Below are 24,414 nucleotides of genomic sequence, written 5' to 3' on the forward strand. Positions count from 1 at the left end.
GACGGCTCCACAAAAGTGAGGCCAAGGCGTCTTGTTTGGGCGCCTGAATGTTAGAAGATGGTAAATGGAACTTAGTAATTTGAGGGTTAAAGATAAAGGTGCAGGGTGTCCCACCTTGTACAGACTTCAAAGCTATTTATGTTGTTATCACATGTATGTTCAAGTGTTGATGTTTCTGATAAGTTACATTAACAGGGTTAAACATCATGATTGGCAGCTGAGACTGACTCATGATTGGTCGAGCGCAAAAATCCACTGGACCTTGATACAGCGGCTCCGCCCCCTGATTACTGATCGATCTGGCTTCAAACGACAACATCAGTACAAGATGGTGGCGTACGTAACATGGATATTTTGGCTTCATTTCTGGATTTGAGAAAGTGGGGACATGTCGTCCATCTTTATTTACAATTTAGTAGCATGTAGATATTCAGTAGCATTCATTTAGTTTGATGATAAACATGGACACTGACAGTTTGCTGTTACACTAACACACAGCTAAAAAGTTCCCTTTACACACATACTAACTTCTGCCGCTTAGATCATCAGGTGTTTAATGTGCTGAGTCAGAGTATCTGACCCGCTGTCATGAGCACAACTGAGAAGACACAGAACCACGCGCTTGTCGGAGCGGCGGCGGCGGCCTTGGAGCGGTACACGACTCTGCCGTCCAGAGGCTGTGTGGGTCTGAAGATGTCAGTCATGGGCTGTCCGGTCCAGAACTGACACTGCTGAACTACTGCATCCAGCTGGAGAGAAGAATAGAAACAAGTTCAAAGCTGACACCTTCTGCTCATATTGAGGTGAGGTATTGTGATGTCATGTGACATCAGACGTTTTAGCCAGACTACTGATGAAGCGTTTCAGGAGCTTTAGTGTTTTTTTACTTTACTTCACCAGAGACTTTAGACTTTTTAACTTTGCAGAACGTTTGCATACAATCAGAACCTATAAAACATAATTAATCTAATTTAATCTAATAAACCATTAGATCTAACAAGGCCAGATCCAACACTTACTTCTCCTGAGATAGAAAGATTTGTCTTATTTAGTGCATGTTGCCTGGTTTGAGTATCTATACTTCATATAGTCACTTTGAGAACACACACACACACACACACACACACACACACAGAGTTAACACTCTAACTGTACTAAGTGACTCTTGCTCACCTGACGGCTGCTGATGGACAGGGTCCTGTGAAACACTGACCAGGCAACTGCCTGTTCGCACCCTGGAGTTGTCATGGAGCCCACATAGCGATAGTAACTGTGCAGGTCCTTCGCAGGCGGGATAATGTCACTGAGGCGAAAGTTTGGAATCACTGTGCTGCTGCCTTAACACAGAGCGGACGTGTCAGATTAAGTCAAGTCAGGAATTTGGTCAAATTGTGCGATAGAGTGAAAAATGGATCAAGTTTCACACATTAAAGTGACTTTCCAGCTCATACCGTTGTGTTGCACTCGGCCCAGAGCAGCTATCACCGTGTTCAAACTAGGATGATCGTCTGTTGTTTCCTGTGAGGAGACCGTCAGCACTGTGACACAACCCTGAACCGTCTGAAAGTTAAAACATGTAGAAAGCAGAGTTTGACCCCATCCCAAGCCCATTACCTCAAACAGGAAGGCGAGCAGAGCGATACCCGCCATGTCGTGTTCTGCCTCTGCCAGAGAACCGTACGGCTCCTTGATGTGGACTATATGCAGCTGAACAGAGAGAGGAGGACAAGCCTGTAGTGTGCTGGTCTGTAGTACAGTCTGTAGTACAGTCTGTAGTTTTCATATTGTGTCAGATTAATTAATAATGAGCAGTTGTAGTATGAATACATTCAAAAGCTGTATTCCACCATCCAGCCAGACTAATGTAACAATAGTGGTGAGTAGCTCCTACAGTAAAAAATATTGACTTTTCACTTTAATTAATTATAGCAAATCTATTTCATAATTTATCAATGCAGAGTTCTATATAATTCTCATGTTACACTTCAGGCTGCACACGCTGAAAATGAATTTGAATAACTTTATCAGATAAATGACACAAATGTAAAAAAAAAAAAAAAGAATCCACTTTACTTAAAGGAAACTTTCCCATTGAAACACAGCTTAACCACCAGTCTGAGAAATGTCCTGATGATAAACATGTTTAATTCAATTCAACTCAAACAATAATACATGCCACTGTTAATGGCCTGCACTCGAGTACATCTCCTCTCACAGTTCCTGGTCCGTGTCACTGTCTGATGCTGTCTCGTGAGGGCTGTACCTCCATGGGGAATCTCTCTCCGTCGATGGTGTGCTCTGATCCAGGTCTGCCATTCCCCCCCCAGTGGAAGTGAAACTGGGCCGCTCTGTAGTGACCGCGAAGAGCGCCTCCGGTCAGCCGCACCGACTGTGGCAGGTGAAAGTGAGCTGCAGGGAGGAGACAAGTCTCGTCACGCAGAGGTCAAAGTTGAACAGGCACCTTTTCACAAACTCAGTTCCCCTCCCACGTGGCCAAATCCCACGTAATGGAATGATGGCACTTGGGTGATCCGCTGTTGTTTGCCAGATCTGGGCCACAAACAGGCCATAGCGATATATGTGAATTTGTTTTGTGCTATTCGGGCCACTGTAGGCTCACATCCAGATTACACCTTGCCTAGAGCACCATGTGTCTGCCAAAAAAGGACCCGCATTTGTTTTGGAATTTAGAATGTACTATTTTTATTTTTATTTTATTTTATTTTATTTTTACGGTGGGCAACTTTAGGCTCCATCTTTTTGGGCCACAAGACTGGCCAGAAGTGCCGGAGCATTGCCAGAAGTGTCCCACATCCGAATGCGGTCTGTTTTGTCTATTAAGGAGGATAAAGCAAACTTTTTTTATTACCTGAGTGCCCTTTGTTTTCCACTGTAATGTTGATTACGTCGGTGTGGCCAATGAAGTGGAAGGGTGGCAAGGCGCTGTTGACGTGCACCTTACTGGTCACGATGTTGATTGGTGACTGACGTAACCCTCCACAGCTGGGAAACTGAGCTGCCCAGTGGATGGGGTCTGAACAATACAAACAGAAGAGGCCACAAAATCAAATCTGGGACCGGACCACCTGAGTGTTACCTTAGCAGACTGGCTCACGTGTGGTTTTCCAGTGGAACCAGTCTGAGTTGAGCAGGAACGCACCCCCACTCTACATTCAGGGTTAAACTTAAAACGTTGCTCTTTGATTAAGCTCAGGTGAGCAGCACAATATCCAGGTCTTACCTCTGCATGTGTCATCACAGGAGTACTGGCTCTGGTAGCACCACTGAGCTGCAGAGAAAACACAGACAGACAGTGTATTCTTGAGGAGGCTCTCTGCACTTAATGAATGAGTATTAATCGTTTCTCACATTCACGCTCTATTGGCCACAATGGGTTTGTTTTCCCCAGTCAGCGATTTCAGCTGATCTGCTTATGTGTTTGTGCTGTGCAGTTGGACTTTGAGAAGGCCGAGCGGGCAAAGCACACACACACACACACACACACACACACACACACACACACACACTCACACTCACACATAATCCAAGATAATTATTATTTCTCGCATTACTAATCCTGCCCTTCAGTTGTCTTTTCATGCTCGATTATATAAACATGATCTGAAAGCAGCTTTATTAAGAAACCATGACCAAAAAATGTTTTACAGTCAAAGTCAGTGGCAGCTTTATGTATACCTAAACCAGATGTTATACAAATACTGAAATATATAATAGTGGGACTAAGCATTTTCCACCATTGACTGTACATAAAGATGACATAAGTGAAGCCAAATTATCTTGATCGCCCTCTGGTGGCTGGCTGCAGTTCAAGTCATTGTTGCAGATGGGACATGGACCTAACTAAACAGTTTGTTCTATAAATTTGTCTCAAAGATGGGTTTTGTTCAGTCCCCTCAACATGCTGTGTTCTTTTCCTCCACATCCATGAATTATTATCTGAGAAAACAGGATTATTCCGGGATCCTCTCCTTGATCTGGATCTGATTCTGCACCAGAATGTAATTTGTTCTTCCCTGACCCATATCACATCCTTCCACTACGTTTAGGTGTTGTTGTGTAATCTTGCTCACAAACTAACAAATGAGGGTGTAAAGAAAGAAGCCACACTGATTATTTGGGTCATTTCAGGCAATGATGCTGCAGTTCTGGCCTGAACAAAATGGATGTGAGCCTTAAGTGGCCCACGAGTAAAATAGCAAATGTCGCCCAAATATCCCAAAACAAATGTGGCCCTTTTGGGCAAACATGCGGTGCTCTCGGCAGGGTGTAATCTGGATGTGAACCTAAAGTGGCCCATGTTGTAACTGGTGAAAATGTCCCAAATAGCTCAAAACCAATGAATAAATGGAAATGTTTCACTTAACGGACGGACTTGGATCAAGTAAAAGCCATTATCCTTTATTGGTTCGTATTAATAAGTCCACGCCTGTCACTATAAGCTGAAGAAACCCACAACAAGTCTCTTTGTTGTGTTGTGATTACTCTGATTGTTTTCAGTGGGAAGTGAATGTCTGGCTCAGAAATAAACAAAAAAACCCACTTCACTGGCTTCACACTACTGAACACGTCCATGCAACAGGTGCTGGGGAAGTCTCTTGTGAGTCTTGGGCTGTGGTTGTGTATTGTATTCACTGATGTGAATGGAGCTCCGGTGTGTGACTCCACTGTGGGAATGAACAGTGCGACAGAGAACCATTTAGCTAATATAGGAACGCAGATTAACCCCACAATGCCGTGCTTTGAGAGGGGACATCAGTTCTCACCAGCTGAGAACAATGCACATCAGGTGGAGGTTGGCTCTACTCCACCTGGCTCCCGCACCTGTGCCAAACCCAGTTGTGCGGAAAAAGGCACGAATACACAAACGTTACTCTTTTATTTTAAATCATCCCCTCTTCTTTTCTTTATATTTCCTCGTTGATTTTCCAATGAGCCAAAATCTGAAAGAATTTCACCCCTTGAATGATTCCGTATATATTTCTCCTCAGAAGCTGTAAAAGCTCTGTGGATGAATTTAACTCTATTTTAGCAAACGTTAGATAGATATTGCTGCATAACTGCAATTAGTCAGTCAAGGTGTTACTATGTCCACTTGAAATTAGCAGCGGCGATCAATACATTTACAGATTAATCGATCAACAGAAAACCAGTTGATCTATTTTAATAAAACATTTCAACCTCTCAATTGGGAGAATTTGCTGATTTTTGTTGTTTTACCATCACAGTAAAAATTGATGTTATGTTTTCACATATTTTCGACAGTTTATTTTTGTTGACAAACCACTTGATAGATTTACTGAGAAATTCACCAGCAGAAAAATAAATGTCAGTTCAAACATGTTCTTGTTGAATAATCCCACAATTGTCCAGAAGCAAACATGAGAAAATGTGCATATCTTTGTGCTGCAGATATATATTTCTCTTCTTTTCTACTCTGTTAATTATCTTGTTCAAGTCTCTTCTGCATTTTCACGTTATGTTCTCCAGCTGAACGGCGTTTCAAGCTTAACAAGTCACACTCACAAAGACCTAACTGAACGAAATGCTGCAACAATCTCTTGATTATTGATCATTTTAAGTTTAAAACCTGAAATAAGTAGCAGGGTGTGTGTGTGTGTGTGTGTGTGTGTGTGTGTGTGTGTGTGTGTGTGTGTGTGTGTGTGTGTGTGTGTGTGTGTGTGTGTGTGTGTGTGTGTGTGTGTGTGTGTGTGTGTGTGTGTGTGTGTGTGTGTGTATCCTACCTGTGGACTGAGAGAGGAGAGAAAGCAGAGCCAGGAGGTAGAAAGTAAAACCCATGATCATGAGCAGCACAATGACCAGAGACTGAATTTCAACTGCCTTCACATTCTGACTCTTCAGCATTTGAGGGTGGGAGGGAAACTTCTATGAAGAGTTGTGTGTGTGTGTGTGTGTGTGTGTGTGTGTGTGTGTGTGTGTGTGTGTGTGTGTGTGTGTGTGTGTGTGTGTGTGTGTGTGTGTGTGTGTGTGTGTGTGTGTGTGTGTGTGTGTACTTGTGACGTCTGCGTCTTTGTGAGACCAATTTGAGCAGATGCGGAGCGAGAACTTCACCTTTTTGTTTGAGGGTAAAGACTCAGTTTTGTGGTTTGGGGTAAAATCCGGTTTATATTAGATTAAGTTTAAGGATCTGGGTCAGGCAGGGTTAGAAGTACAAGGTTGAGTGTGTGTGGTCCAGGTATTACGTTGTGGGGACATAATACTGTTTTGCCAGTCACATTATGGGGACTTGTCTTCCTTATGGGACTTAATTGTTGTCCCCATAAGGAAGACAAATCCCCATAATGTGAACCATTTTATGGTTAGGTAAAGGGTGAGGCTTAGTTTAAAGTTAGGTTAAGGTTAGGTTAAGTTTAGGGTTAAACAAGTAGTAACAATGTCTAAGGTTAGAGTGTCCTTGAAATCTCTCTCTCTCTCTCTGTGTGTGTGTGTGTGTGTGTGTGTGTGTGTGTGTGTGTGTGTGTGTGTGTGTGTGTGTGTGTGTGTGTGTGTGTGTGTGTGTGTGTGTGTGTGTGTGTGTGTGTGTGTGTGTGTGTGTGTGTGTGTGTCAGCCTTGAAGAAACAAAAAGTGATGGAGCAAACATCCTCACCTGGCGACACCTGGTGGCAACACCAGGAACCGTGATCTTATTTCCAGATCAAGCCCGTCAAACTAAAAACTGTGATTATCCCATAAACGTTGTTCAAACCTGGTTTTGAATGTGTTGAAAGGTGCCACAGTTTAATGGTTTAACGGGATCGTCACTGGTTTGACACATCCCAGTGTGTTTACAGCTACATATGTAAAAACACTGATATATATCGCCTCAAGTGGTGTCACAAAATCAAAACTGGCATCACGCACAAAAATCTTCTTTCAAATCTGTTGTTTCCTGTTAGTATGAAACACAAAAGTTTATTAATATTGTGCATATAAACTAACATTATGATGCATCATGAAGATTTGTACATTATGTAGATATGTAGGTTAAGGTTAGGTGAAAATAGAATTGTTTAGATTAGGTTTAGGTTAGTTTAAATCTACATAATATATAATCTACATTATAGATATTATTATGAAGATTAGAACATTATGTAAATGTTCAATATAATTATTTATTATTTAGATGCCAATCTTTTCCTGCAGGTTAGGTTAACTGGATTCTCTAAATGGTTTGTCTCTGTATGTGATGGACTAACGACCAATGTCAGCAGGGATTGGCTCCTGCTGTCCAAACCCAAGCGTGACCCTCAGAGCCTGAGCAGGATAGATCAATAAATAGACCGATCATTTATTTGTGACATGTATGAACACAGCATCTTAATCACCAGTCGTCACATGCAACACGTCCACCACTGTGGTCTTGCTCCATGAAACAATTGGTTCAGCCGTATTCTTACCATGTAGATTAATGAGTGGAAGCCATGACACAGAAAATTAGGAAACACACCTGAATAACTTCACAAGCTGATGCCATTAGAAATATATTTATTTCAATATTTATCCAATATAATTGTAAATTCATTTAACTGTTAATTAAAAACCCTCCACGATTAATGGTGTGATTAAAAAAACATTTAGCAACTTATTGTTGTCAACCATTCAAACAAGTTGTTAGAGGCATTTGGTGTTTTAAAAAAAAAAAGAAGAAATTAAAATGTCCTTCATAAGATTCAGTCTGGTTTGGACACGACTCAAAAGCCGGTGGTGAAACAGACGCACACGGAGACAACACGTACAAACCAAACCTACACCCGGCAGAAATGATCAAGTGCCCTAAGGCTCAATGTCAAGTTGACGGCTGATCCGACATTGAAATGAAACAGACTCAGAATGAACAACTTAATGTAAAATCCTTCACTAGAATAAACGTTCATTAACATAAACAAAATCTCAGGTTAGTTCAATTTGAGAAACGATGAGCATTGATGGTGCCGTTAGTAAAAGCTACAGCTCCTGTTCATAGCACAGGGATGTGGGAAAAACCCTAAAATCAGACTGTGAGATTTACTTTAGCTTAAGGCAGTGTCGCTTGAGCATGTCTTTTGATGTATAATATCAAAAAGAATATTTACTTAACATAAGTATCCAAACCTGATCTGACAGGTTTAAATATAACACAGTGATTCTGAGCAGAGATTTAAGAGCCTTAGGTGGTTAAACAACAATCACCTTCATGAAATTAAAAGCTTCTCTCCACAGTGATTTACATGACACGTCTGGTCCTGAAATGTGAAATACATATTAGGGCAACACCCAAAATATTCTCAAATTTTTTTGCAGATCTGATTTGATTCATGCAGAAACTCCTCTCTGGTCCACGGGGGTCAACGGAAACAACAGATTTGTCATCACGACACCGACAGGATGTCTTCAAAGATAACTCTGGGGGAAAAAAACACACATTCTCCAGTTAGAGGCTCATGAAGTTACATTTCCGGCCCTCTGGTGGCGCCGTTGAGCGGCAGAGCGGCGTATTGTCTTGAGCTGCCCTGTGTCCTGAGTCTGGAGGCTGATGAATGTATCTGTGTGCGCTGCCGCCAAGTTTCAATGAAAACACACAAATACGACATTAAAGGTAAATGTCTTGCATTCAAAGTTTTACTACGACCACGCATAGACAATATCAAAAGTAAAAGTACTAGTTATTTAAAATGGCGATGAGGTTTGTTGGCTTTTAAAGATATATGAAAATCTGTAATGTATAAAATCTGTTTCTTTACAATGACATTTAATTAGCACAAGCTGTATATACCCAAATCCGGCAACGCTAACTTCTTTACATCATGACCTGAGTGATACCATGTGACGACAGATGATTGGTTAAAATGAAAAGCAGTAGGTTCGGTCTCTAGTGCTGCAAAAGTTAATGTTTTACTCCACTATATACATCTTTTTCAGGCTTTATTGTGACCATATGATCAAAATGTATTTTTCATTGTATATAAGGTTTAGGTCATGTCTAAAGTCAAATAGGATGCAGAGATAAATGGGAAAATGTGGTTTTAAAACTACGGCGTTTACATTTTCAGACTTATTTGTGACTTCTTCATGAATTCTCTCTGTTGTTTGTGGAAATATCTTGAAAAATGTGACCATATTTGGGTGAAATTATTAGCGCGAAGCATCTCTCTTGACCTTCATAACCCACCTTGAACACGACAGCAGCCATCACAGCCAGAGCGGCCAAGAGCGCCATCCGCCCCATCCAGCCCAGGTCTAGATTCTTCAGAAGGAAGAAGCGCACCCAGCCGAGCTTCTCCTGCGTGTGAGGTGGATAGCGCATGCTGTTCATCCCCTCCATCTTCAGCTGTTTGATGAGACAACCACGCAGGTGGCTCAGCTGGTCGAAGCTGAACTTGCCGTGATAGCAGCCCATACCACTGTTCCCTGTACATGACAAACAGGAGAGTTTATCTAGTGTTAGTTTCCGGGGTGATGGCAGTAAATTGGTGCATATGACAAATCTTGATCATATTGTTGCATTGGAACAAAAAGACAGACACGGAAAAATCTTTTGACATGAGATGGTAAAGTGTAAGTGGCCAAAAAGTACAAGTCAGACTGAAACGCCCGTCCAGACTAAAGCGTTACCGTGACGTTTTCAAACTGAAACGGGACCAGCAGTGTGTCCAGACTTCTCTGTTTCAGTGGCTCTAAAACTCTAAAAAAGTGATTTCATTTCAAACCAAAACTTTGTGCCATTTCTGTGAGGATTTGTCCTCTTGTGAACTCACCCACTCCTCCAAAAGGCAGAGAGTTGACAGAATAGTGTACGAGGCAGTCGTTGGCCAGCAGTCCTCCACTGGACGTCTCATCCACCATTCTCTTTATCACCTTGTAGAGTAGAGCAAAAAAAACATTACCTTCAATCATGAGTCTAGAACGACAGACTGCACACGTAGGCGTCTCAGGTCTCCATCCGTTAACTACTTTCGCTGAGTGTCAGAATACGTCCTTTGTCTATCAGGTTAAATACCTTGTCATCTGCTGTGAAGACGTAGAGGGCCAGGGGTTTCTCTCTCTTATTGATAAACTTGATGGCTTCATCCAGGCCGCTGATGGGCAAGATGGGAAGCAGAGGTCCAAATATCTCCTCCTGCATTACCTTCGCCTCTGGCTTCACGTCACGCAAAACTGTGGGGGCTAAACACAACCCAGAAACACTCTTCATTATTTATTCATCTATATCTTCTAGATGCTTTTGAGTCACATATGTCAGGCAGATGCGTCCAGATTGATTTCGTGTCTTGTGTTTTACCTATGTAGCAGTCTGACTCGTCGTTGTCTCCTCCTGCAGCAACGGTGCTGTCGTCCAACATGGCCATTATCCTCTTGAAGTGTCGCTGGTTGATGATGCGTCCATAGTCGGGGCAGGTCTTTGGGTTTTCTGTGTAGAAATCCTACCAGAGAAAACAATGTGAAATTAAATAAATATTCTTGTGAACGTGGGAGCAAAGAAAACTCTATAAACGAAATGAACAACCCTTAATTGTTTTGCTTCGCTTCCTACATCCGTGCCAAATAATCTCTGTTCACACAAGCACTTTATCTCTGTAACAGCAATAATCCCTGTCTATACAAACACACCTGAAAACGTGTATCACATGACCATTCACTACACTGTGCGTGTGTAAACAAACAGGAGACAGATACTACAAAGGAGGAACATGAGGGATGAGGGATTTCTTGGACCGACAACAAGGCGGAACTCCTGCTGGTAGTTGGCTTGTGATAAGAATCAGTCAGGAAGCTAATAGGAGTGTAAACGTCTCTGTTTCTACTACAACGCAACCCAGAAGCTTGCAAACTAAAAGTGGACCAGCCATGTTTGAGTCCCTTAAAAACTCTGGAATAGTGTCGATGGCTGTGATAAACGTAGCAAAAGAATGTAGGAGTGACGTTGTTGCTTTCGGTTTTAAAACTCTATTGTTTCTTTACAGTAAAATGCTATTTTTTGATTATTACAGATTCCTGCTTGTTTGGTGGTGTGGGCAGCATCGCCTGGTTTTGAAGTTTAGATTGAAATAAATAGATCATTACTTTTCCCTCAGTGCTAAGAGTTGTGTTTTCAGCTTCAGTACCTTGATGGACTTCTTGACCTCTTCGATGACCCGGTCCTGGATGCTCGGCTCACAAAGGATGTAGTCCGGGGCGATGCAGGTCTGACCACAGTTAGTGTACTTTCCCCAGGTGACACGCCTGAAGTCAAAACACGTGTCAGGGCTGACCGTTTACGAGAGGCTGGATTCATTTAAATGTTATTCAAATATAAAACTTGTTCTGACCGGCAGGCGATGCTTATGTCACAATCCTTGTCGATGTAGCAGGGGCTCTTTCCACCGAGCTCCAGAGTGACAGGGGTCAGGTGTTTGGCGGCGGCCTCCATGATCAGTTTGCCCACCATAGAGTTTCCGGTGTAGAAAATGTGATCGAAGCGCTGGCGCAGCAGCTCCTGGGTTTCTGGCACTCCTCCCGATACGACCGGGTACAGCTCCTGACACACGGGCAGAAAGACATAGTCAGGTGTCACGAAGCTGCAAGTGCTAGAAGAAGCACGTTGAATGTCTTCGTGGCGTGTGGGCAGTTTTTACAAAGTCTTAAGTTGTGCATTTTATAGTAAACTAGTTTCATTAGGGCTCTAACCCCAGTGTGGTTACAGATTTACTTTTTTGCAACTGAGGAGCTGTCTTCTATTTCTGCTTTTTAGATGTGTTTATTTGAACAATATATAAGCTGAATAAATGTTGTCTTTGTACAGTATGCATCACTGCCAATATACCATGTAAATACTGAGTCAGCAGAGTATATACTCAGAGAGAGATATTTCTGATAAGTACTCCTGATTATCATGATCATCAACCTTTTTACCCGATCTGATCTTCTTAAGAAACAACAACAGTGCCTTGCTTCACTAGAATGACTGTGGGTGCTTGTTACCCTGACGTTACGGGATCCATCCTTACTTTGTCGATGTAAAGTGGCAGCAGGTCCTCCATGACCTTTGCGGTGTGAACACAGACCTCAGAGGGCTTAATTACGGCTGCATTTCCTGCACAGGAAAATGACAAACACAACAGATGAGACAAGCAGCTCACACAAAATTAGCTTTTTGCGCAACAATTTGTCTTTGACCATGTGAGTCTGCACAAATTCAATATGAAATATGTTTATGGGCAAGCAAAGTAGTCAAGGAAACCACCTTGACCCAACTCTTGGGATGTTGCAAGGAAACCCCTGCAGCCGACATCCACAGGGCACTGCCTCAAATATCTCCCAGGGTACTGTCAATTCACCGAAGTACGCAACGTGCAGGGTGTTGGCCCAGTATAATTGTAAAATTGGCGTGACGATTAACCACTTGATGCTTGAATAAACTTCTAGATGTGTTTGCTTATGAGTGGGTTGATAAATCAAACATTAGATATAGATTAACCACAGTGTTCACAAATGCTGGAGGAAACCATTGCCTGATATCATGTTGAGAGTTAAAGAGAGGTCTTAGAAGTTAGTCACAAACACAGTCAAACACTCGTGTTGCTTAAGTCTCCTCCTTAAGTTCAGTTCTTCCTGTGTTTGATGTTATTCGGGTAAAACATTACGCCCGTCCCGGTGACTGTTCAACAATGAGTCAGTACTTGCTTAGGTTTTGCCTATTTTTTGTGATGTTTGTCTTCCTTTCTGTTTTAGGTTAGCTGGCTCGACACATTCTTGGAAGCAAGTTAATTAAACTTGAAGACATTTTGATTAATGGAATAATAGTCACCGTTGATGATGACTAATCAATAATTAATACACATGTGAGTTCTGAATACTAGACTACAAATATTGAAATCTACTTTTCCTCTTTTCCCGACATTCTCCGAAGGGGATGTATGTGAAAACGCAAAAGTCCGAGTGAGAGGCTCCAGACGTTCTGCAGAGTTTCTCAAGGCAGCACCCTAGTGAAACCTTAAAAGCATCAAATGTAAATTTCATATAAATTTAAACATGTTAGATTATGGAAAGCTTATTTTTTTGTGTGGTGGTATATGTAACTCCTGCTTATTACACAGACTACAGTACTTTTGGGCTTTCTGCTTTGTTGGCATCTGTTAGTGGTTGGTTTTGCGTAAAATCCTTTAATTGAAAATAGAACCGCAATTCATTACAGATCAGATGAGGTTTCCATATGTTTCATTATTTCTATTTTACTGCTATTCTAGACTCTCTGATAAAAAATGGTTTACTGTTGAAGACAAAAAAGTAACTGGACTCTTAGTCCTGTTGGTGCTTGGTTAACAAACTTTACAAAAATTCACTCTGGTGGAACACAATCAGTTCTGCTCATTGTGCAACCTGGAGAAACTCACCTTTAGTAAACAATACTGGACCTGACAGTGTATTTGCATGTTTAAGAATATCTAAATTAGACAACTTCAAAATGTGCAGAATCTAACTAATAAGTCTGGTGATAGCGGCATGATCTTTAACCTGCGTTTGTCAACAAATCAAGGGAAATGACTTATCATCTACTGAGCAGATATTATCCTTCATGTTAGATCTGATTATGCAGTGGAGCAAAGAGCAAAGTCTGTGCTTTGCAAACACGCGCTGGATATGTTAGAGTTCATTCTCATTCTCTCAAATTTAACCCAAATCAAGAACAAATGAACCATCTACCTGCAGCAGCTCTCTTTATCACTATTATGTAGAACGGTCACTACGGACAAGCAACACACAAGACATTGGAGCCAATAAAGAATGAGACTAAAGACTGTTAGGATACTGCAGTGTCATGCTAAACTGTAGCAAGCAAACACTCAGCGCTGAGGTTTGCATCACAAAGTGCTCGGGGCTGAGCCAAGTCACTTGATTCAGAGGTCGGCCTCTGAGACAATCAGGAGTTATTCACGGGCTCACTCATTATCTGGGAGCGGGGCGATTCACTCAGAGATTAACGTCGCCCTTTGAGATGTTCACACATGCAATCACACCGTAACCTGCACTCATGACGACACACACCCACAAAATACATAACTCACACCTCTATCATGCGTAGAGTGGAGAAGAGTTCACAGAGTGACCTTTGACCCACTCTAATCAGAGGCAAAGGGGAAAAGAAAGACGGTTGCGAAATGCCAGAATTAAAAAAAAGGAACTTGAGTGGTTGTGATCACAAGATGAGGAAAATGAACAGGACTGACAAATTAGTGTTATAACAAATAATTGAGGTTATGTTTTCATCCCTGTCTGTTGGTTTGTTTGAGTGTTAGCAGGATTATGAAAAAACTAGACACAAAACTTGTTGGAAGGATTTGACAAAGAAAAGAACCAATTAAATCAGCTCCAGAGGGATTGGTCTAGTAGCTTGACCTCTTGTGCTATTCGGGGTAATTAGGAAAATGTTGGCGTTTGCAAATCTTGCATCAGAGTTTCAAAATTAAACTGCGACACTGTGCATCATGGCTGCACAAACAAGTCCCCTCACAAAGTCCATCACAGGGGGAAACGACGATATCAGATAGAAATGTGAACGCTGCCCTTGATACATCACACACCCGCTGCCCTTTCACCCACCCCACAAACACACACACACACACACACGCAACAGTACCAGCAGCAATGGCTCCAATGAGCGGTTGGATGGTGACAGCCCAGGGGTAGTTCCAGGCCCCAATGATCAGCACCACCCCCAGCGGCTCCGGCTTGATGTAGACTGTGTCGGAGATGGTCAACAGGTTCTTCTCCACTTTTCGAGGGGCTGCCCACTCCTTCAGCTTCCCGATGACCAGGTTGATCTCCCCTTCCAGACCCACGGTCTCATACAGCTGCGTCCCCACCTCACTCTGATGGGATGAAAGCAGCAACATGTCGTTTGTGGACTCGGAGAAAGTCTTTGAATTTGAAACCGCATCTGGATATCTTCCCAAATGTCTGAGCTTAACTCTTACCTTATGATCAAAGTTTCTGTTAAATCCCTTGCGGATATTTTAACCTTTAACTGCACGTTTAGCTTGTTTTGCACTCTTCCTCTGATACCTTCTTTGTTCGCATTCATAGATTCTTCTTTTTTTTATAGCTCTTATTTTAACATATCTTAAAGTCAAACATTGGAGGACTCACGCCTTCATTTGAGTTGGTGAACTGTGTAAGCAACAGAAACACCAGTGGAAATAAATGTGGGACTACACTAGGGGGCTCAGTTATTTCCACATGTAACTGTTTAACAGATACATTCGGTTCCTTCTCTTTTGGTTTCTCCTGAATCTAGAACGCCTGGAGGAGAAATGTTCACATGTCACAGCATGGTTCTGTTGTTGCAAAGTAGAAGAATTCTCCCGGCAGAGAGAGAGAGACCCTGTTACCCCCTTTTCAATGTGCACTAGCTACAGCATGCGTGAAACACTTAAAAATGGTGAACTAAGCAGTAATCGTTATGTCTGGTCTTTCCTTGCGGCTGCTGTGTCATTATAGCATCTTGCTGGTCAATTAGGCTCCAAGGCCAAACCCCTCCCAACCCCCACTACAGCATGTGGCATCAAAACATTTTGACCGAACAGCCCTGAAGCTATTTCAAACCAAAAACATCTAAAAGTCTAAAACAACAGACTCAAAACCTACTTATTAGGTTTATTCCAAAGCTTTCCCAGAGATACAAAATAGTTGATTATACTGTAATCCCGGCTCACCTTATTGAGATCTTTCTTGACGGCATCTAAAATCTCCTGCTGTCTCTCTGTGAATAACCGCCGTAGGTTCTTCAGCTGGCGGATGCGATGCTCTAAACATTTGGACCTGCCTGTTTCGAAGGCCTTCCTGGCACAAGCCACCGCCTGCTGCTCCCTGGACATCCTGCCAACAAAATAAAAAAGACAAGATAGTTTTATTTCAGCCGTTCTAACAGGCGCTATAAAGGGGGGGGGGGGGGGGTCTCATTAATAATAGACATCATTGACATAGAGTCCATTAAACATCCATTAACTGCGTATGAGTACTTTAAGTGTAGCACTATCAGACCAGGTACTTTATCTTTATTTATACTGAGTGAGCGCTGATATACTGCAGGTAGCCGTGCTTGCTAGCTATTTATCTAATAGATTAAACAACTACCAGCGACCACACCTGTTTACCACGACTCTTTGCAGTCCGGCCCCGAGGCTCTGGACCAACCAGCCTGAGGAGATCAGGTCAGCTGACTCACTGAAGTATTTTAAGTCTCTTCTTGAAACATACTTTCATCAGAGATGCCTTTCCTGAGTCTTAACTTTCTTTTATAACTTTCGTTTAATTTATTTTACCTGCTTTCTTCTAAACCTGATGTTTCGTGACCTGTCTGCTTTTAACTTGCAGCCTTTGTAACATATATTTTTGAAAAGTGCTCTATAAATAAAGACTGTTATTATTATTATTACCCCTGAACCTCCAGAAAGTGTTTAGTGGACTCGAACCCTTCACCCACCTCCTCCAGCGGCAGTGGTGAGGAAATAATGAGTGAATTATCATTCTTGGGAGACCTCTCCCTTTAAATTGGAGTTTTTCTCTCCCAGTGCAAATCAAACTGCAATGTGTTGAAATGAGCCCTGTGCATGAGACACTGGTTCCACTCGGTGAATACAGACAGTGAAGGACAGCGGGTCACCTGAAGCCTGTTTTCACGGAGCTGCAGAGAACGAGCTGTAAAATGAAACCACCATTACAATCACTGGTTCCCAGTTAAATGTCCACACAGACAAACACAGGCTGCATGATAATGGAAGTTTATCACACTGTATTTACAGCGTCACTGTTCCGCACTGGTCTTAAATATCGTCCTGGTCTCGTTTATCGGCTGATTTAAGTTGTTATTGGTCTCTGTCCCCCTCGTAGACACTGTTCATCGCTTCTCTTCGGGACATTTGTCCGGATCCTTCTCGCCGTTCAGCCGAATGCAACAGAGAAATCAGCTCCGGTGCTGTTATTATTTTATTCCTACCTGAGTAGTTGGAGCTTCTGGAGAGTCCTCTGGGTTTTAGACGGGGAGATGGTCCGTAGCGCAGGAGCCGAACTGTGACAGTTACCCAGGAAAGGAGCTCTGCTTTCCCCGTTAGGTCACTCCCCCTCTGGGGAGGAGGGCGGGGCCCACCCGGATGCAGCTAGCCGCTAGCCGCTAGCCTTCTGCCATGCTATGATATGGAGGAGACAAAATAACCATAAATATATGATAAATAACCATATAAACTCCAAACACCCACATATAGATGATAAATAACCATATAAAACACCAAACATCCACATATAGATGATAAATAACCATATAAAACACCAAACATCCACATATAGATGATAAATAACCATATAAACTCCAAACATCCACATATAGATGATAAATAACCATATAAACTCCAAACACCCACATATAGATGATAAATAACCATATAAAACACCAAACATCCACATATAGATGATAAATAACCATATAAAACACCAAACATCCACATATAGATGATAAATAACCATATAAAACACCAAACATCCACATATAGATGATAAATAACCATATAAAACACCAAATATCACAAAGAAATAGAAAACGACATTAAAACACACAAATCTACCTAAATAGATGAAAGAGGTATAAAGAGATAACAATGACCATAACAAACACAAAATTACGACATTAAGATGAAAATAATGACAATGAAAGACGCAAAGACACATAAACACACAAAAAAGACTAAATGCCCACAAAGAGATGAAAAATGAACATAAAAATACAAAATAACCACAAAGAAATACAAATATTTGATCAGAAAATATCCCATATACAAGAATAATCAACACAGAGGGAGGAAAATTACAATAAAGATTCAACCATATTGACGCAAGACAACAACCGGAACAACCAAAACAAAAACCAGATCAAAAGTGGCCACAAATAGAAGAGACCTCACTGTCACATAGAAAACCAAAAATGTGCCAATAAATAAAAGCAATATCTTAATATCTTTGCAACAGTTTCATGAAAACGATGTTATCATGTGTAATAACTTCTCTGTTGTGGATGTGGAAGTCTTTTATCCAATGCCAGTAGTCACACTCGAGCTTTAGATCTCCGCACCAAGTGACCTAATGATCCAGTCTGACCTTCCTGATATCCCGTCACCCATCCGGCCTGATCCAAGTCCCAGAGAAGCAGTAAAGTAAAGTCCAGTTTATTTATCTATTAATAAATACTATAGTAAGAAACTGCAGGTTTTATTACTTTCCATAGAAAATATACACATCAAATAATAATAATAATTTTATAATAATAAACAAACATTATACACTATACTCATATCTCATTTTTCGGAACGGGATGTTTACATAATCATACCAGTTTCAGCTGATAGTTAAACCATATCAGTTCCCAAATTGCTGGGTGTTCTGCTCTGCACGCCTGCTTCCTGTCGACCACTGTCTCCCAAAGTCAAGCTCAAACTACCCAACTGATCCCAGTGCTGTGAACAGTGCTCAGAGAATCTACATGTACTTCAGAGCATTAATATCCAGTTGTTTCGTAACTTTAAAGCAGCAGCAACTCATCCTCTCCTGCAGGCCCTTCTTTCCCAGCAGAGGTTGATGTACTCTCATCCGCTGCCAAACTGGAATCACACTCAGCTTCTATTTTCCAGATCCAGAAAGGCTTTTTTTTTTACGACACAGCACATAGGCCATGGAGTAAACCCGTCTGCTCAGCCGTGCAGCGCGTGGATCGGGCCCAAAAATCTCACGGGTTGACAGGAAATGTGGATGGAGTCTCCACATCAAACAGTGGGTTGAGGAGCGGTGTTTGTGTATTGTGAAGGAGGGAGCGAGGATGTCGGTGAGGGAGAGGAGGCCAGAGCGTCATTCACACCTGAGTGTCGATCCTGATCTCTTAGAGAGGAGTGTGGACACAGGAGAGCAGCGTTCCTCTGTGTGCACACCTGGGTTTGTGAGGTATAAACCGAAGCATTCAGGCACGGAGAGGACAGTTTGTGTATTGTGTGTGTGTGTGTGTGTGTGTGTGTGTGTGTGTGTGTGTGTGTGTGTGTGTGTGTGTGTGTGTGTGTGTGTGTGTGTGTGTGTGTGTGTGTGTGTGTGTGTGTGTGTGTGCGTGTGTGCGTGTGTGTGTGTGTTTTATGGAAAGGTCAGGAATATTTGGGTTGAAGAGGAAGCATGAACAGGGAATGAGGAAATATGAAATGTCTAATAAACGTCCATTTCTGATTTGACCTTTGCTGTTTTAGCTAAATTAATTTATATTAAAATATACCGACTCTAAATCAAACAAAATCTTTTCAGAAAACCAAATAGTGAGTGAGAGAGAGAGAGAGAGAGAGAGAGAGAGAGAGAGAGAGAGAGAGAGATAGATAGATAGATAGATAGATATTTAGTGTATTCTCATTATTTCTGAACACAGGTGCCACACATTTGAAAAGTTAAGAAGTATAATTTGACAGTAAAAATGTTTGTAAAATGTTTGTCTTACACTGAAGTGCAGGGTTGTATGTTAAAAACTTAAATCTATGTGTGTTATTGAATTATGAATTAACAAACAGCCTTGATAATGTTACTTCCTGTATCTTAAACAGTGGAGCCAGTCATAATGTCTCAAGAACTTTTAACATAAAATAATTCATTGATTAATTAAAATATAGATATATACAATACTGCACAATGGTGTGTGTTTGAGACTTTAAATTAACAAACGGTCAAATTCTGCCACCTAGTGACAATGTTTATTATCTTGAACTCTCATTGTGTCTCCACAGTAACAAATGGAGATGTGACGTGTGACCTTCCCGATAATTTAGCGTCCATCAAGGCTATAATACTATCACATCGTTAGTGTGTGTGTGTGTGTGTGTGTGTGTGAGAGGTCACAGTGGAAGCATGTGACCTGGTTTCTGTCTGCGGTATCGACATATTGTCATCTTAATGGGAGTCATGTGACAGCAGCAGCAGTGGTTTGTGATCTTGATGGTCCTCTGTTGGTGTGAATGTGCAGCACTTCACTGCTTCAATGTGTGAGTCCATCATCAGGGTTATTGTGTCTTCTCCTTATTCCTCTCACATCACGTGCTCTCCATGTGACCGTGTGAATATTTAATGACAACATGTAGATTATAGCATCACACAGGAAATATCAATTAAAATAAAAGAGCAGTGTAGGACAGCGTTTTATGCAAATGTTCAATTATTAGCTTTCTGAGTCATGTCTCTGTTAGGACCCCCCCCCCCCCCCCCCCCCCCATTAGTCACTTTATTTGTCAGTTTGAATAAATACAAAAATAGAAATAAAAATAATATCTTTATTTATATAGTGCTTCTCAAAACATAGTTACAAAGTGCTTCACAAATAAAAAAAAACTAGTAAAAATACTTACAAAATAAACATAAAATCAAATAACAACAACAAATAGATAAATGCTAATAAATAAACTCAATTCTAAACGATACAAATTAAACAATAAAAACAATAAACGCGTAACAGAAATTTAAGCATGACCTCCCAATACAATTATAATAACTGGAATCAGGAAAAAATCATCAAAAAACTGTTGTTGTTCAGATGAAGTAAGAACATTATTGTCTAGCTTTGATCCGGGGTCACAGGAAATAGGTTTTTAGTTAATGTTTGCATGTAAAAAATAAATTCAGTCATAAACGCATTAAAGTTTGGAGATGATTTACAAAACCTTGCTTTATACACGTGACATTTACCAACTATGATCTTAAAGTTAATCATGTAAGACAAATACTTATAACGTTTGAATCTAGTGATGTCTTTATGTACTTTTTAGAGAATGACTAGTCTTGTTATGAACAAAACTTTCTCCGTCTCCCTAAAACATAGACAACGCAGGCAAGTAAGAGCAAAATTGTTTCTGGCCTCGTGTTTGTAAATTCAAATCCAGCTCCTGAGTCTGGCACCGAGCGTCTGGATCTGCCCGTGCGTGGGGCTGTGCGCTATCCGGTGTTTTGATGTCTCGATCGGTGGAAGCGCAAGCGACAAGGAAGAGGAGTAAAAAGTTTGTCACCTCGACACATTACAGTTGACTGAAGCCTCACACTCCAACAACCGCTTCAATACACTCCCACCGTCCACAGAGTGTGCTTTCTTCCCCTAAGTGCGCACCAGGAGGCAGCGCGCTGTGGAGGGGAGGATGTCTCACAGACTGAAAGTGTTGCTTTTTAACTGACGTGTTATTATTATAGGGTTGTGTGAGTCCAAATAGCTTATTCTACTTTAAGAACCGTGCAGATAACAGAAAGCAACTGTGTAAATTAGTTTTTATTATTGTTACCATTCCCCCAAGGACTCAGTGCGTAACCATTTCCACTTGTAAGCCTACATCCAACGGGCCTAAGTGTTGACTTATAGCCCTTATGATATGTTTCCTTCTGTTTATTTTTAGTTTTGTGGAGATTTTAAGCGACATATCACTTCAGATTACCTGGAGGATGTCAGAGTTGTGACCTGGCACCACATGCTGCACGCCAGGACAAGCTCCCTCCAGGTTCAATTGGCACATTAACGGGTCTTCGGGGATCGCACAGACACCTATTAGCCGTGCTGCCACTAATAGGTGAAATGACACATCAAAGACACGCGCTAGGGTGCGGTTCGGTGCGGGGTGGGGGTGCGGGGGGTCGTGTTTGTCTGTCAAGCAAGGTATAAAATGCTTTAAAGCCCTATGCGTCTTCACCAGTGCCAAGGAGACCTGCGGGGACATACTGCTGCTGCTTCAGCCCCAGAGAAGAAACAAAAATGGCATTTGGATTGGATTTTACCTGCACTAATGCTTCTGAGATGCACTCGTTTTACCCGGGACACTATTGGCCCACTTCAGGCCTGGATGTAAACAACATCGACGACGATTACGCACAGGAGCCAGAGCGAGGTGAGTGACTCAAAACCTAATTTCAAAACTGGTTCAGGCACCAGAGGTCATAAGAATACACTGCATGTGTTGTGCTTTAATAATATACATGTTACAGTTTGTAACGTTGAGTCGTATCCACTCTCCTTGTGTGCCAAGTTGTGCCAATTCACCTTTCTACATCCTAAATCTGTGTTTAATCCTAATTTAGAAAAATTAAAAGCCATTCAATACAATAACCGTTAGCTAACATGTTTGTTATCTCCCTGTAGTCCGTCACGAGGCTGCCCACAGGCCGTGCTCGGACACCCAGCGCCGCCGGAAGCGCACGACTTTCAGCAAGGCGCAGGTGAGCGAGCTGGAGAGGGCCTTCTCCGTCACACACTACCCGGACATCAGAATGAAGGAGTCCCTCGCCTCTGTCACTGGACTACCAGAGTCCAAAATCCAGGTATGACTAATGCGCCACACCTCATATGCGTGATTTTTGGATAAGCACTTCCCCTGCGTAACTTTGGATGAGCCCCATTGTTGCATTAGAAGTAACCTCAAGTCTCTCTCTCTCTCTCTCAACAGGTCTGGTTTCAAAATAGACGCGCACGCTATTTCAAGAGCAAGAAGCCATCCAGAGAGGCCCCCACAGGCACCACCGGACCGGGAACCTTCCGTCCCCACTTCACGCACATCCCGGCCCCCATCCCATCGCTGCCTCCTGCTTTCTCCCCCACACCGAGCCTCCCGTCTCCTCCAGGGTACCCTGCTCAAAGTGTACCCAGCCTCCCGTCTCCTCCAGGGTACCCTGCTCAAAGTGTACCCAGCCTCCCGTCTCCTCCAGGGTACCATGCTCAAAGTTTACCCAGCCTCCAGTCTCCTCCAGGGTACCCTGCTCAAAGTGTACCCAGCCTCCCGTCTCCTCCAGGGTACCATGCTCAAAGTGTACCCAGCCTCCCGTCTCCTCCAGGGTACCCTGCTCCAAGTCTACCCCAGTCCACCCGGCTCTCCACCATCCTGGGGAGTCAGGCCATGTCCCTGCGCGGCCCCACATCTCCCGTCGCCGCGGATCAAGTTCCTCAGGACCATTACTACCAGACCCCGGACTTCACAGACTCCAGCCTCTTCGCGTTCCCACACGGTGGTGTCGCTGAGTGGGACTTCACCGAGGAGGCTTTTCCTGGAGGGGCACAGGGCTCCCAGCCCGCGGGCAGCCGCTGCGGTGCAGCCGCTCATCCACGACCCAGGCAGAGCGTCCAGAGTCAGCGGCTCCAGCACCGCCGGAGCTCCTGCAGCACCGAGCAGTCCCCGGACGACCTGTCCGACCTGTGCCTCCAGGACCTGGGCGACTTCAATCTGTCCGATCTGGAGATTTCTGCAGCAATGATCGATTATCTCCTGGGGTGATTGTTCGAATATTTAAGATGGCACTGTAATTAGAGTATTTATAATGGAAAGGAGTAGAAGAATACATGTAAAGTAGAACTATGCAGATGAGTGTATTATAAGGAAATTACAAATAAAATATATATTTTGGACCCATCATACATGTGTGGCTTTGTATATAATGAGTAATAACGCCTGGTGTCGTCACGTGGTGCCGTGGCTTAGTTGGTTAAAGCGCCTGTCTAGTAAACAGGAGATCCTGGGTTCAAATCCCAGCGGTGCCTTTTTATTTTTTAAATTTTTTTATTTCTCCATAATTTTCAACGAATCGCGTGAGCAGCAACATTTCCACCCTGAAAATGTGTAACCCGAGTATTTAAAAAATACTTACTGAGAGTACTGCAGTAACACATAGGAGCTTTTACACTGGAAACCTGAGGCCATCACTCCAGCTGTGACAGTATAATCCGTAAATAGTTACATAGTTTATGGTTAATACTCTGTATATGGGCAGTAAGCAGCGGTGGAAGTATTCACATCCATAACTTCAGTCTCAAATACAGCAACACCGTGAAAATAGCTGAAATCAGATACGTTTCTGCAGGGCCGTGCACAGACAATTCAGGGGCAGTTGTTCAAAGCTGCTTGCAGACATTGAGGGGCTGCCCTTCGGCGATACGGGTCAACGCCACTGTCTATGTGCTCTCAACAAAAACATGTGATCTCTGAATTTATGCGTTACAAACCTGCCTCTGCCTGCTGCGCCACCCGTCGCCCGAACGCCCGGGAGATTTCTGAGTCGTTGTGAACGTGTCTGAGGCGAGAATCTCCTGCTGCGTTGTTCATGTGTGAAAGGCAAACTCTGCAGACCCAAATTTAAAATTCATTCATTTTACCCCTCTCATAATTATGCATGAAAATAAAGCTGCATGTTGTAGTACATCTTTTAATTACACGTTTATTCAAGTAACTACACATGAGGATGTTTAATACTTAATTACATCACAAAAAAATCTCTTGCCGTCTTTTGTCCAGCAGCAAATTACTTATTACTGAGGAGGTTTTGTCAACACAGGACCTCAGGGGACATTAGAGGGGTATTGTGAACAAAATGCTTTAACATCAACAATAATTCACCTAATCATAAATTCA

At 42.4% G+C, this 24,414-nt stretch overlaps 2 protein-coding genes and 1 non-coding gene across 4 annotated transcripts; 1 reads left to right on the plus strand and 2 right to left on the minus strand.

The window, feature by feature from the left end:
- Positions 1-286: 286 nt before the first annotated feature.
- On the minus strand, positions 287-5,930 carry ca4c (carbonic anhydrase IV c). Its single transcript, XM_034607444.1, has 8 exons — positions 5,763-5,930; positions 3,242-3,289; positions 2,870-3,034; positions 2,264-2,409; positions 1,615-1,707; positions 1,452-1,518; positions 1,174-1,337; positions 287-749 (listed from the first exon to the last, which is right to left on the minus strand). Exons 1-8 carry the CDS (start codon positions 5,881-5,883, stop codon positions 567-569), a joined length of 987 nt encoding a protein of 328 aa, XP_034463335.1. The 5' UTR covers positions 5,884-5,930; the 3' UTR covers positions 287-566.
- Positions 5,931-8,318: 2,388 nt separating this feature from the next.
- On the minus strand, positions 8,319-17,108 carry aldh3a2b (aldehyde dehydrogenase 3 family, member A2b). 2 transcript variants are annotated; one of them, XM_034606982.1, is made up of 11 exons: positions 16,971-17,108; positions 15,688-15,850; positions 14,613-14,844; positions 11,983-12,068; positions 11,305-11,513; positions 11,101-11,218; positions 10,278-10,419; positions 9,996-10,162; positions 9,754-9,853; positions 9,168-9,406; positions 8,319-8,401 (listed from the first exon to the last, which is right to left on the minus strand). In XM_034606982.1, the coding sequence occupies exons 2-11, from the start codon at positions 15,847-15,849 to the stop codon at positions 8,390-8,392; spliced, it is 1,467 nt and encodes a 488-aa protein (XP_034462873.1). In that variant the 5' UTR covers position 15,850; positions 16,971-17,108; the 3' UTR covers positions 8,319-8,389. The 2 variants fall into 2 exon arrangements, with proteins under 2 accessions (XP_034462873.1, XP_034462874.1); XM_034606983.1 differs by lacking the exons at positions 8,319-8,401; positions 9,168-9,406 and adding an exon at positions 9,584-9,684 and having other exon boundaries at positions 9,724-9,853.
- A 6,364-nt stretch (positions 17,109-23,472) lies between these two features.
- trnat-agu lies at positions 23,473-23,546 on the plus strand. Its single transcript has one exon. It is a non-coding gene; the product is annotated as a tRNA-Thr (tRNA).
- Positions 23,547-24,414: the final 868 nt, after the last annotated feature.

Source organism: Hippoglossus hippoglossus, chromosome 14 (assembly GCF_009819705.1).
Source record: "Hippoglossus hippoglossus isolate fHipHip1 chromosome 14, fHipHip1.pri, whole genome shotgun sequence".
NCBI lineage: Eukaryota > Metazoa > Chordata > Actinopteri > Pleuronectiformes > Pleuronectidae > Hippoglossus > Hippoglossus hippoglossus.

Excerpts from the sequence above, each read along its gene's own strand:
- aldh3a2b (XM_034606982.1), bottom strand. The coding sequence starts at position 15,849 with ATGTCCAGGGAGCAGCAGGCGGTGGCTTGTGCCAGGAAGGCCTTCGAA. Across the intron at positions 12,069-14,612 it reads CATTGGAGCCATTGCTGCTG|GAAATGCAGCCGTAATTAAG; the intron begins GTACTGTTGCGT and ends TTTCCTGTGCAG. Across the intron at positions 10,163-10,277 it reads CGAGTCAGACTGCTACATAG|CCCCCACAGTTTTGCGTGAC; the intron begins GTAAAACACAAG and ends GGTTGTGTTTAG.
- ca4c (XM_034607444.1), bottom strand. The coding sequence starts at position 5,883 with ATGCTGAAGAGTCAGAATGTGAAGGCAGTTGAAATTCAGTCTCTGGTC. Across the intron at positions 3,035-3,241 it reads CTGTGATGACACATGCAGAG|ACCCCATCCACTGGGCAGCT; the intron begins GTAAGACCTGGA and ends TGTATTGTTCAG. Across the intron at positions 1,519-1,614 it reads TGCTCGCCTTCCTGTTTGAG|GAAACAACAGACGATCATCC; the intron begins GTAATGGGCTTG and ends GTCTCCTCACAG.